Raw genomic sequence first — 14525 nt, forward strand, 5'->3', positions numbered from 1 at the left:
GTACGCCATCCAATTCCGTACTCTTGCTTCCGAATTATCCTGGAATAATGAGGCCCTCTGTGCGACCTTTAAAAAAGGCCTATCCAGCAACATTAAAGATGTTCTGGCCGCACGAGAAATTCCTGCTAACCTGCATGAACTCATTCATCTAGCCACTCGCATTGACATGCGTTTTTCCGAAAGGCGTCAGGAGCTCCGCCAGGATATGGACTTTGTTCGCACGAGGCGTTTTTTCTCCTCGTCTCCTCTCTCCTCTGGTCCTCTGCAATCCGTTCCTGTGCCTCCCGCCGTGGAGGCTATGCAAGTTGACCGGTCTCGCTTGACACCTCAAGAGAGGACACGACGCCGCATGGAGAATCTTTGCCTGTACTGTGCCGGTACCGAACACTTCCTGAAGGATTGTCCTATCCGTCCTCCCCGCCTGGAAAGACGTACGCTGACTCCGCACAAAGGTGAGACAGTTCTTGATGTCAACTCTGCTTCTCCACGCCTTACTGTGCCTGTGCGGATATCTGCCTCTACCTTCTCCTTCTCTACTATGGCCTTCTTGGATTCCGGATCTGCAGGAAATTTTATTTTGGCCTCTCTCATCAACAGGTTCAACATCCCGGTGACCAGTCTCGCCAGACCCCTCTACATCAATTGTGTTAACAATGAAAGATTGGACTGTACCGTACATTACCGCGGACTTAATAAAATCACGGTAAAGAACCGCTACCCCCTACCTCTTATCTCAGAACTCTTTGATCGCCTTCAAGGTGCCCACATCTTTACCAAACTGGACTTAAGAGGTGCTTATAATCTCATCCGCATCAGGGAGGGGGACGAATGGAAAACTGCATTTAACACTAGAGATGGACACTTTGAGTATCTGGTCATGCCCTTTGGCCTGTGCAACGCCCCTGCCGTCTTCCAAGACTTTGTTAATGAAATTTTTCGTGATCTCTTATATTCCTGTGTTGTTGTGTATCTGGACGATATTCTGATTTTTTCTGCCAACTTAGAGGAACACCGCCAGCATGTCCGCATGGTTCTTCAGAGACTTCGAGACAATCAACTTTATGCCAAAATGGAGAAATGTCTGTTTGAATGTCAATCTCTTCCTTTCCTAGGATACTTGGTTTCTGGCCAGGGACTACAAATGGACCCAGATAAACTCTCTGCCGTCTTAGATTGGCCACGCCCCTCCGGACTCCGTGCTATCCAACGTTTTGTGGGGTTCGCCAATTATTACAGACAATTTATTCCTCATTTTTCCACTATTGTGGCTCCTATCGTAGCTTTAACCAAGAAGAATGCCAATCCTAAGTCCTGGTCTCCTCAAGCGGAAGACGCATTTAAACGGCTCAAGTCTGCCTTTTCTTCTGCTCCCGTGCTCTCCAGACCTGACCCATCTAAACCCTTCCTATTGGAGGTTGATGCCTCCTCAGTGGGAGCTGGAGCGGTCCTTCTACAAAAAAATTCTTCCGGGCATGCTGTTACTTGTGGTTTTTTTTCTAGGACCTTCTCTCCGGCGGAGAGGAACTACTCCATCGGGGATCGAGAACTACTGGCCATTAAATTGGCACTTGAGGAATGGAGGCATCTGCTGGAGGGATCAAAATTTCCAGTTATCATTTACACCGACCACAAGAATCTCTCCTATCTCCAGTCTGCCCAACGGCTGAATCCTCGCCAGGCCAGGTGGTCTTTGTTCTTTGCCCGTTTTAACTTTGAAATTCATTTTCGCCCTGCCGACAAGAACATTAGGGCCGATGCTCTCTCTCGTTCCTCGGATGCTTCGGAAGTAGAGGTCTCTCCGCAACACATCATTCCTCCTGACTGTCTGATCTCCACTTCTCCAGCCTCCATCAGGCAAACTCCTCCAGGGAAGACCTTCGTTTCTCCACGCCAACGTCTCGGGATTCTCAAATGGGGTCACTCCTCCCACCTCGCTGGCCATGCGGGCATCAAAAAGTCCTTGCAACTCATCTCTCGCTTCTATTGGTGGCCGACTCTGGAGACGGATGTTGTTGATTTTGTGCGGGCCTGTACTGTCTGTGCCCGGGATAAGACTCCTCGCCAGAAACCTGCTGGTCTCCTTCATCCTCTGCCTGTCCCCGAACAGCCTTGGTCTCTGATTGGTATGGACTTTATTACAAACTTACCCCCATCCCGTGGCAACACTGTTGTTTGGGTGGTCGTTGATCGATTTTCCAAGATGGCACATTTTATTCCTCTTCCTGGTCTTCCTTCAGCGCCTCAGTTGGCAAAACAATTTTTTGTACACATTTTTCGTCTTCACGGTTTGCCCACGCAGATCGTCTCGGATAGAGGCGTCCAATTCGTGTCAAAATTCTGGAGGGCTCTCTGTAAACAACTCAAGATTAAATTAAACTTCTCTTCTGCTTATCATCCTCAATCCAATGGGCAAGTAGAAAGAATTAACCAGGTCCTGGGTGACTATTTACGGCATTTTGTTTCCTCCCGCCAGGATGACTGGGCAGATCTTCTACCATGGGCCGAATTCTCGTACAACTTCAGAGTCTCTGAATCTTCTTCTAAATCCCCATTTTTCGTGGTGTACGGCCGTCACCCTCTTCCCCCCCTCCCTACTCCCTTGCCCTCTGGTTTGCCCGCTGTGGATGAAGTGACTCGTGATCTTTCCACCATATGGAAAGAGACCCAAAATTCTCTTTTACAGGCTTCATCTCGCATGAAAAAGTTTGCCGATAAGAAAAGAAGAGCTCCCCCCATTTTTTCTCCCGGAGACAAGGTATGGCTCTCCGCTAAATATGTCCGCTTCCGTGTCCCCAGCTACAAACTGGGACCACGCTATCTTGGTCCTTTCAAAATCTTGTGCCAAATTAATCCTGTCTCTTACAAACTTCTTCTTCCTCCTTCTCTTCGTATTCCTAATGCCTTTCATGTCTCTCTTCTTAAACCACTCATCATCAACCGTTTCTCTCCCAAACTTGTTTCTCCCACTCCTGTTTCCGGTTCCTCTGACATCTTCTCCGTAAAAGAGATACTGGCCTCCAAGACGGACAGAGGGAAAAAATTTTTTTGGGTTGATTGGGAGGGCTGTGGTCCTGAAGAGAGATCCTGGGAACCTGAGGACAACATCCTAGACAAAAGTCTGGTCCTCAGGTTCTCAGGCTCCAAGAAGAGGGGGAGACCCAAGGGGGGGGGTACTGTTACGCCGAGCGCTCCGGGTCCCCGCTCCTCCCCGGAGCGCTCGCAACATCCTCGCTACTGCATCGCCCCGGTCAGATCCACTGACCGGGTGCGCTGCGATACCGCCTCCAGCCGGGATGCGATTCGCAATGGGGGTGGCGCCCGCTCGCGATGCGCACCCCGGCTCCCGTACCTGACTCGCTCTCCGTCGGTCCTGTCCCGGCGCGCGTGGCCCCGCTCCCTAGGGCGCGCGCGCGCCGGGTCTCTGCGATTTAAAGGGCCACTGCGCCACTGATTGGCGCAGTTGTTCTAATTAGTGTGTTCACCTGTGCACTCCCTATGTATACCTCACTTCCCCTGCACTCCCTCGCCGGATCTTGTTGCCATTGTGCCAGTGAAAGCGTTTCCTTGTGTGTTCCTAGCCTGTGTTCCAGACCTCCGTTGCCCCTGACTACGATCCTTGCTGCCTGCCCCGACCTTCTGCTACGTCCGACCTTGCTCTTGTCTACTCCCTTGTACCGCGCCTATCTTCAGCAGTCAGAGAGGTTGAGCCGTTGCTAGTGGATACGACCTGGTTACTACCGCCGCAGCAAGACCATCCCGCTTTGCGGCGGGCTCTGGTGAATACCAGTAGTAACTTAGAACCGGTCCACTAGCACGGTCCACGCCAATCCCTCTCTGGCACAGAGGATCCACCTCCTGCCAGCCGAATCGTGACACATACATTCCGAGGAAAATACAAAAATGAAACACCCACATGTGACACCATTACAGAAAGTACCCACCCTGAGGAATGGGTATAGGGGTAAAGAGGACATTTTGAACGCACAGGTGTTTCCTAAATTTATTTTCCAGGAATGGATGAAGGGTAGCTTTTTGAAAATTGCAATTTTCAACCTATGCTCTGCTTCATTTTTCTGGGAACAACTAACATGTGACTCCGAATTGTCGCCTGGAAATACGACAGAGCTCAGCGAGAACGCTTCGCATTTGAGGCGGATGTTTGTTACGGACCTAACAGTTACATACATTCAGAGGAAAATACAAGAAAGGAACACCCACATGTGAGCCTATTACAAACAGTACACCCCCTAGGGAAGGTGTATAGGGTGAAGTGGAGATTTGGAACAGACGGGTGTTCCCTTCATTTATTTTCCAGGAATGGATGAAGTGTACTATGGGGGGGGGGGGGGGGGGAGAAAATTTTAGTACTGATATGCCAATTATTTTCCCAGAATGATGACCCAGAGTACAGCCAAAAGTAAAAATGATGCCCGCCCCAAACCCTATACTCTAAATCATCATTCTGGGAAGGGGATGTGTTGGGCCGTCCCTATTCTGTTACCTCAAATGCGCAACCCGCTCAGGTGGAGAGAGAGAGCGTTGCGCATTTGAGGCAACTGCAAACCTCCAATGCTGTTGACTCTGTGTCCCATGGCCCATTTTTTAGGGGGAAGAAAAAAAAAAGATATTGGGGTATTGGGAAAAAGGTTTTGGTTTAAAATTTGGAAGTCAATGTACCCTGGACTGGTACATTGGAGCCGAATTCTGGGGAATGAAAATTAGGGCAAAGGATGAAAAATGTAGTACTCCATGGAAGTGTTATACTCCCTGAAGCAGCCTATGCAGAGGCCCGGATGATCAGGCCAAGTGTCACATTGGTACGTGGTGTCCTTCCGTCTTCCCTTCCTGTGACACACTCTGCATTTCTTCTCGGTTCATCCCGTCCTTCCAGTGTTGGGGATCACACCTGGAAAGTGTTGGCCGGGGACGATCCGTGGGACCTAAAGTTCCAGAGGTGCTCTGCCCGCTCTTTGGTGGTCACCATAGATGAGGGCCTTTAGAACTACCTCTTGAAACTCCAGGAATGTCCCTGTGTTGCCAGCGTTCTGGTACAGTATAAAAGAGTTGTACATGGCAACCTGTACCATGTAGACCGCAACCTTTTATACCATACGCGTGTTTTCCGCATGGCATTATATGGTTTCAGGACTTGATCAGAAAGATCAACTCCCCCCATATACCGATTGTAGTCCAGAATACAATCGGGCTTGAGGACCGGTCCCGCGGTACCTCGCACAGGGACAGGGGTGCTGCTGTTCCCATGAATAGTGGTGAGCATAAGGACATCCCTCTTGTCCTTTTACCGGACCAACAACAGGTTCTCATGGGAAAAGGCACGGGACTCACCCCGGGGGATAGGAGCATGTAGGGGATGGGGCGGAAGGCCTCTTTGATTCTTCCGGACTGTCCAACAAGCGACCGTGGATCTGGCGGCGAGGGATGTGAAGAGAGGGATACTAGTATAAAAGTTATCCAAGTAAAGGTGGTAACCTTTATCTAGCAATGGGTGCAAAAGGCCCCAAACGATTTTCCCGCTAACACCCAGAGTGGGGGGACATTCTGGGGGTTCAAAACGGGAATCTCGTCCCTCATACACTATAAACTTGCAAGTGTACCCGGAGGTACTCTCGCAAAGTTAATACATCTTCACGCCATACCGCGCCCACTTGGTAGGGATGTATTGCGGGAAGCTGAGTCTCCCCTTAAAGCTGATGAGAGACTCATCAGTAGAGACCTCCCGCCCCGGGACATAGGCCTCCCAAAATCTGGCCCTGAAGTGATTGATGACCGGCCTGATTTTATATAGGCGGTCATACGCAGGATCAGTTCAGGGGGGACATGCCGCATTATCAGCATAATGCAAACATCTCCGAATGGCCTCGAACCGGGAACGTGCCATGGCCATACTGTAGAGGGGTGTCTGGTAAAAGACGTCCCCACTCCAATATTACCTGACACTGGGTTTTTTAACTATACCCATATGCAGCACGAGGCCCCAAAAGGTCCTCATTTCGGCTGCATCAACTGGAGTCCAGCCGCCGGGTCTAGCTAAAAGTGAGCCCGGGTTAGCGGCGACGAACTGTTGGGCATACAGATTCGTCTGTGTAACCATCAAATTAACAAAGTCGTCACTGAAAAAATGACCGAAAAAGTCCTTTTCAGTGAACCCGGCGATGTTAATTTTGATTCCTGGGTCGCCAACAAACTCAGGAATCACAGGCTCGTGGTCCGCTGGCTCAGCCCAGTCAAGTTCTCCGGTACGATGTACCAGTGATCTTGGCTGGGGGGCTTCACTAGTATGAGCGCCAGGGGGACTCATACTAGCATGGGGCACAGGGTCAAGGACAGAGGAGGTTTGCGGCGCCGCACGGCGGCATCTACGCTGCCTTGGTGGCTCATCATCAGAACTAGATGATGAGGAGGACGATGAAATAAGGAAAGTGGGGTCTTCATCGTCCTCTGAGCCGCTCTCGGTGTCAGAGGCAATTATGGCATATGCCTCCTCCGCCGAAAACGCTCTGCGGGCCATTTCCCTACTCTAATGGGGATACGGGTGTGTGTGTGTGGGGGGGGGAGGGTAAACTTTATTGATGTGTGTGCTGTGTGTGGTGTGGTGCGATACTACCTCCCTAACCCGCCCTAACCCTCCCTAACCTAACCTAACTAAACTAACCCGCCCTAACAGAAAAAAATATAAAATAAAAAGGGGACTTAAAAATAAAGGGGACTTCTAGCGCAAAAAAGCCCTGCGCCCAAAAAAAGTGTTTATCTAATCAGTGGTGTGCGCACTGATTAGCGCTTGTGGCGGCAGGGGGCGCAGAAGTCAGTGGGGGGTCCGGACACTCAGCCCAGAACAGTGGCTGGTGGCTTGTACACAGACCCCCACACAAAAAAAAAAAAAAAAAATGCTTTACCCCGAAAAAAATGCACCCACTTGAACCCCCAAAAAAACGCTGATCAGTGATAAATCACTGACAGCGTTGGGACAGGCTGCACACACAGGTACGGTCCGTCCACACAGTACACGCCTGCTACTGGTGGCACGGACCGCCTATGGGTGCCAAAAAAAAAACGTGTTAACCGAAAAAAGTGCCTTTACCACAAAAAAAAAAACGCTGATCAGTGATAAATCACTGACAGCGGTGAGGCGCGCCGCACACACACAGGTACGGTCCGGCCACACAGCACACGCCTGCTACTGGTGACACGGACCGCCTATGGGTGCAAAAAAGCGCTAGAAAACCAGAAAAAAGCACCGACACCACAAAAAAACGCTGATCAGTACTACGGGACTGATCAGCGGCGAGTGGGCTTTAACAAATGGTGGCGGACCGCTCATTTATAACTAAGAGGGTCCGCACACACGCTTAGGTGAAAAAAAAAAAAAAGATCTGCGCCAAAAAAAAAAAACGCTGGCGGCAGACCGCAGCGACCCAGCAGGGCCAGGGTCACGCAGCTAAAGGTGCTATGGACCCACGGACACCCACTGATGTACGCTGAAAAAAAAATTTTTTTTAACCCTAACCTGTGCCTACCTAATCTAAAACTAACCCTGGGGGATTTCTGTGCCAAGGGGCCACAGAAAGGGGGCAAGGGGCACTTTTTTTTAACTGAGGGGATGGTGGGCAGCACGGGGCTCCATCCTGCTCACCAGATCTCTGTGGAATGGCGGGCAGAACGGAGCAACATGCTCCTAGCCCCTACCATCCCCTCCCATTACACTGTGATTGGTGTGGCCACTTTGGCCACCCAATCACAACTGTACTGAGGGGGGTGGCCACAATGCCAGCCCCCAGTACAGCACGGATGGTGATTGGTGGTGTATATTACACCACCAGTCATCATCTATATCCGGGTCACAGGGTCACACGTGACCCTGATGACGCGGAACCGCTGCAGAATGCCGGTAAGTAGTTACCGGCGCCCTGCAACGATCGCCGGTATCGGAGGTCCTCAGGACCTCCTCCGGCACACTGCCGGGATGTCTGCTGAATGAAATCAGCAGACATCTGGCTCCGATCCCCGCCCGGCGAGCGGCGGGGAACGGAATCACAGCACATCGCTCGTCTGAATTGACAAGCGACACACTGCGATCGCCGACATGGGGGGTCATCATGACCCCCCTGGGCGATATGCTGCGATGCCTGCTGAACGATTTCAGCAGACATCGGGCACCGGCTCCCCTCCGGCTAGCGGCTCGGGGTTAAAAGGGGTATTCCAGGAATTGTTTTAATTTGACTAGCTACAGGGGCTGTAAAGTTAGTGTAGTTCATAATATAGTGTCTGTACCTGTGTGTGATGGTTTTCTCACAATTCTTCTGTGATTATCACTCCAATTTTTATTTTTATCAGCATACAAAATGACTGTTGTCTCAGATTTTTCCCAGCTTTCACTGCGGCTGAGACCTGACTCACTAGTCAGCTGATGACAGGGAGCCTGTCTGCTTCAGTGGGTGGAGGGATCGCTTGGTGGGAGAGGGATCAATCTGCAACTAATGCAACAGCTGTAGGCACCCTGATTGAAAACCACAGGGCTTTTGATGGATGCAGCTCATGTATGTTTCAATGGGTGGGGTGGCTGATGTGTGGGAGGGAGGAAAATGGAATTGTGGGATTTGTAGTCAAAAAAAGAAAAGTCAAACAGGAAATACTAGTTCACAAAAAGCTATCCACAGTGTTATGGTAATTTTATAACATAGCCATTTAGCCCCAAGACAAGTGCAGATCCTTCCTAAGCATGTCCATTACTGCCTGCCAGCTACGTACTAAAATCACCTTATGGTGGATAACCCCTTTAACAGGAACAAAAGGGTACACCACTTGTACGCACAGGTTACACTTAATAGAGGGCAATATGCTTTTAGTGCTCTGCTCACCCTAACTCGCTGGCTACTATTAGCTTTTCAGTTGTTGTATATACCAGCGCTGTGTACTAAACCCAAAATTGCAGTTTCTCTCTCAAGCTCACTGCCTTCCCTATCAGTGCTTCTAGGCTGGATTTGGACTTGAGGTGAATCACTGCTATAAAAAAGCTTTTCTGGGCAACAAACTGCTCTCTGTCCCACTCTGCAATAGAACGCTGATGTGACTGGGAGGTGAATAGCTGCTGTAAAAATGATTTTCTGTGCAACACACACTGCTCTCTGTCCCTCTCTCTCTGTAATAGAATGTGACTAGCCACAAGATGGCTGCCGATTATATAGGGCTATGACATCACAGGGGTGGCTGGCTTCTGATAGGCTGCATGCTGCATGTGATTCAGGGTCCTCCCGCTGACCCTTGTTCCTGCCTTCACAGGATTCCTTGCCCCATGTCCTCACATGTGGATTCGCCATTTTAGATGCCCAGCCCCTGAAGCCTGGACTGCACTAAATGGAGTTTAATGAAGTGATTCGCACGATCAAATCGCGGTGATATTCGCATTCGTTACGAATCAATTTTTTCCTGAAATTCGTAAATAATTCAGATTAGTCAGATTCCATTCGCTCATCCCTAAGGCTGGAATTCCATTTGGTTAAATTTTTTGGGGAAAAACGCCAAGAAAAATGCCAATTCTGCTGCATGGCGTTTTTTCAGCCAAAAAAACGCTGCGGCCAGATGTTAGCTGTAAATCAATGAAAAAACGCAAAATTATTTTTCCACTTTGAGTTTTTCAGTTTGGCGTTTTTTTTAATCCTTTTAGCGTTTTTTCACAGTTTTTTTTAGCTCCTTGGTGGTTTTGCAAAGTTGCAGCATGTTGAGCCTACGGCGTTTTTTTCCCCTGAAATCGTGGTGTTTTTACATTTTAGTACTGTTCCATGATGGGAGTAGTAGTACCTGTACTAATTGACACATCTCCCTGTGTCTGTTGCGATTCATCTGTACAATTTGTAGATGCGGCCGGCCGCTCTTCTATGGTCCCCTGCACTGCCGTATATATATATATATATATATATATATATATATATATATATATATATACACCTATTCATATTTCCGCACAGAGCTGTGATTGGCCAGATGGTTCCAGCCAATCACAACTCTCTGTGGGAAATATGAATAGGTATATATACGTCAGTGCAGGGGACCATAGAAGAGCAGCCGGCCGCATCTATACATTATACAGGAGGATCACAGCGGGTGTCAGGAGTGACATCCGCTGTGATCTTTCCTTAACTGCAGGTACTACTACTCCCAACATGGAGCACACTCTGTTCCATGCTGGAAGCTGTAGTACCTGCATTAATAGACAGATCGCAACAGGTGTCAGAAGTTACACTCACTGCGATCTGTCTATTAATGCAGGTACTACACCTCCCAGCATGGAGAAGAGTGTGCTCCATGTTGGGCGTAGTAGTACCTGCAGTTAAGGACAGATCACAGCGAATGTCACTCCTGACACCCGATGCGATCGTCCTATCTATTGCAGAGATGGAGCGTCTTTCTCCTGTGCTCCGCATCTCTACACTATACTCCGACCAGTGATATGAATAGAACATCACTCATTCATATTTCCCTCTGAGAGCTGTGATTGGCTGCAACCATCCGGCCAATCCCCACTCTGGGTGAAAAATATGAATGAGTGATGTTCTATTCATATCACTGGCCGGCCGGAGTATAGTGTAGAGATGCAAGCGCTGTATAGAGCCGCTCCGCATCAGGAGTGACACCCGGGACGATATGTCTATTAGTACAGGTACTACTACTCCCATAATGGAACAGTGTGTTCCATGCTGGGAGTAGTAGTACTACCTAAAAAAATTAAAAAATAGAGGGAAAAAAAGTGAAACACACACACATTATTAAAAATGTATAAAAATTTAGTTATAAAAAATAGAATTTTCAAACCCTACTGCTCCCAAAGAGGCCAAAAACGCAATTTCCACTCAAATGCAAAAACGCCAGAAAAAACGTCAGTTCACTGGTGCTTTTTTCTGGCTTATTTCCTGTGAAAAAAAAGGAGGATGAAAAATCATGTGGAATCCTAGCCTAAGGCCTTAGGCTCTGTCCACTCTAGTAAGCACTATGTGCTGCTTTCATGCTACACTTATACATTTTGGTGTCCACATTAAAGCCACAACACCCATGGGTCTATTGAACTAAACTTAGATCAGAATCAAGTTGACTACTTGTCTTTCTACAGTCTTTCAAGCCATTGACAAGAATGCATACATGGCTAATACTAATTATTAAATGGGTACTGTCATTAAAACACATGTTTTGCTGTTGCACTCCTTATGGTAAATAAAAAAATCTTTCTAATGTACTTTGTTTAAAAAATTTTAGTTTTCTATGTTTTATTTGTGTTTAAAAAAGCTGCCACTAGGTGTCTCCCTACTTGTCCAGAGCACATTTCCCCCTATCTCTTGCACAGACTTTGGACTCCTGTTGGCCTGGCAGAAGTCCAAAATCAGGAAATGCAGTCTGGAGTGCTGAGTGGGGGTGTGTGCAGCCTTAGCCAATCATAGCTCATCTCACACTCAACTGCTCTGGGCTGGTTTTTCCCTGTATGGTTTCAGATGATGTCACGCCTGCTGGGTAAAACCCCATCCTAGTCCCAGAGACTGTGCAGAAAATACAGAGCAATATCAAAGTAGAAAGCAAAAAAATAATTAAAAAAAAAGGTAGAGGGTGGTTATCATGAAGGGGGCAGTGAACTGGGAGGATTATAAAATTTAACAAGGTCATGACAGGTACTCTTTAAGTTTGAAGCCCAGTTCCTTACCATTGGGATTTATGGACGATATGGCCTTTTTCATAGAGGCAACAATGGATCTTGAGCTGTGGACAGCCGCTGTAAGTCCCGACACCTGACTTTGTCCATTGGCGCATTCTTCTAAATGTTCCAGACTCTTATCTTCTATTGGTAATTGGTTGGTAAGTTCCGCCATCGGTTCTATGGCTTCCGAATCATCTTCCTTAATTGAGTGCAGTCTGTGAACCTTGGTATAGGTGGGGATGGCTTCTACATTGTTAGGTTCCATCCTCTAGTCTGTACTTACGATATTTGCATTGTAATAATCCTCAGGTCTGATCTGTACAAGGAAAATCATTCCATTATTAATAAAGATAACATGAACAACATGAAACAAAGGATCAAGTTTTACTCTATTGGACTGTGTGTAGAGACCTGGTGAGACCTTTGGACACCAATCAATAGCAGTCTCTCCGTACCAAGCTACAGTTAGCATACAGTCACCACCCATGACATGAAACGGTCAGTGACCCTGAGTGATATCCATTATCAGATCGGCGGGCTGGTACGTGTTCAAAAAGTGGTGGTCCATGTGAGATAAAACCCTATGCTATTGATTTCCCTTCTGGATTTGTAGGTGGAGAATTCACATAAAATTGTAGCAAAACCTGCAACAACATATTTATTTCCAGATTATTTAGAATTTTGCCTTCCCAATTTAAGTCAGTAGAATGGATCCACACTAAATCCGCATTGCAACCATAACTTTTTTTTTTTATAAATTCTTGCTTTGTACTTATTATGGTGCAAAAGCATTTTCTTTATACTCTTGCCTCTTCACCAGTGGTCTCAAACTTTGGCCCTCCAGAGGTTGCAAAACTTCAACTCCCAGCATGCCCGGACAGCCGAAGGCTGTCCGGGCATGCTGGGAGTTGAAGTTTTGCAACATCTGGAGGGCCACAGTTTAAGAACACTGCTCTACAGCCTCTATAACCTTTTATGATTCTCCACTGCAGACAGCCTTGTGTCTGCTCTCCTCTCTTTCACCAGCCTGTGTGAGCTGCCCTCCAAGAATTCTAATCAGAAATATATTAGAAAAAAATTAAAATTAGGCAAACTCAGGGGTGGCCCAAGGATCGGCTCTAGCGAGTAGGCCGCTGCCTAGAGTGCCCCCTTAATGAGGGCTCCGCCTGTGTGTTACAGTGTGTCACCTCAGTAGTAAGGTAATTACATTAGGAGGAGGTTTGTTACAGTGTGTCACCCCATAGTAGTAAGGTGGGGTGTGTCAAAGGGCGGTGCCAATGGGTGGAGTCAAGGTGCGGCATCAAAATTAGTTTTTGCTTAGGGTGGCAATAATCCTTGCTCCAGGCCTGGGCGGCCCACTGGAGGGCCAAGGCCTTGAGCTGTGTAAGAAGCCACAAAATGTCTAGTGGCAGCCCTGCACATCATTGTCAAAAGTTGCAAAGCTGGGTGATGTAGCAGAGCTGAATTTTCCAAGTGCAGTAAGGCTCAGTTTGTTATATGTGTGTCAGCTATAGAAGAGCTCAGCGATGTAGCAGTGCTAGGTTTTTAAGATTTAGCAGGTCCAAGTGCAGCAGAGCTGAGTTTGTCAGATGTCCGTGTGGTGTAAGGCTCTTGTGACGCTATATATTTGCTGTATGCATCAGGAAATCTCCTGACATATAGAAAACAAGTCCATAGACCACCAAACAAGAGGCCAGAAAAGTTTCATTTTGACATCTGTTTGGGTGGTTTTTGTTGGGGTTTCCATATATTTTTGGATGGATTAATAAAGACCACTGCACGAGCCTCTAAAAAAAACGTATACAACATGTGGTGCATTTTTTTTTTTAACATGGGGGTATATTATGTTAATTGTCATCGTAGCTTTTCAGTCAATGTATTCGTAGTGGAGTCCCTGTCATATACCCTCACCAGCTACTGCAAAAGCGCTGTGAAAAGACCCTAAGGGGGAAATGCCACAATTTTTTTAACTCCTCAAAACCTGCTATAATGGCTGTATGGCTTTTTTTGGGCACAAATACGGCATTCAGAGCTTAGCTCATAGTCAATAGGGAATCCTGATCCAAATGGCGATTTTTTTTTTTTTGCCATTTTTTCCACTGTTTTGTGTTATTGTTAGGCTCAGTCGAAGTTTTCTAACATCACAGCATGTTGTGGCATTTTTTTTTTTTTTTAGGAAACTTTGGTGTTTTTACTCCCATAAACTTCAATGATGGCGTTTTTTAAAGGGTTGCCCCTCCTCTCCTAAATCTCCTAAATCTTCATGAATTAATCCCATGATGAAAAAATGCCTATACTAAAACCATTCTTTTCGGGGGAAAAATGCCACAAAAACTGCATCTTGGGAGTGCACAATGGGGAGTTGTCCGCTGAGGGTTTTGTCTTTTTACTCTTTCACCGCACATATCATCAGGACTATAAAAGTTTTGAGTATCTCTACCTCTCCATTGGCCAAACCTCCCTCCGCATGGGTTCTCGGATCATGTCCGCAGTTTATTTTTTGAGCACATTCTGGCACTCAGTACAAAGTAAAACAAATAGAAAGCCCGTGCGCATTGCCACATATTAATCTCTCACACCGACCGCCTGCTAATGTTTTCTTCCTGCGGTTACTCTTTAACTTTTTGTGTTTGCTTTTCAGTAACAACCTGCAGAATAAACAACTAAAAATTCAGATTTCATTATTTATTAATATTTTTTTATAATAAAAACAATTATTATTATTATTATATTATGAAATTATTATCATAATAATAATAATATTGTTGTCATAATAATTGTTTTTATTATTATTATTGTATAAGTTATGACTATTTATGGTGATGGG

At 47.0% G+C, this 14525-nt stretch overlaps 1 protein-coding gene across 4 annotated transcripts in view; it reads right to left on the reverse strand.

Annotated features, from left to right (window-relative positions):
• SH3TC1 (SH3 domain and tetratricopeptide repeats 1) overlaps positions 1–14525 on the reverse strand; it is an 89252-nt gene that overhangs the window by 58531 nt on the left and 16196 nt on the right. For all 4 annotated transcript variants that reach the window (XM_056555042.1, XM_056555040.1, XM_056555043.1 and 1 more), the window contains exon 2: positions 11705–12014. In XM_056555042.1, the coding sequence (XP_056411017.1) occupies positions 11705–11963 (259 nt within the window). In that variant the 5' untranslated portion in view covers positions 11964–12014. The remainder of the gene's footprint in view (positions 1–11704; positions 12015–14525) is intronic.

This window comes from Hyla sarda, chromosome 1 (assembly GCF_029499605.1).
Source record: "Hyla sarda isolate aHylSar1 chromosome 1, aHylSar1.hap1, whole genome shotgun sequence".
NCBI classification, from domain to species: Eukaryota; Metazoa; Chordata; class Amphibia; order Anura; family Hylidae; genus Hyla; species Hyla sarda.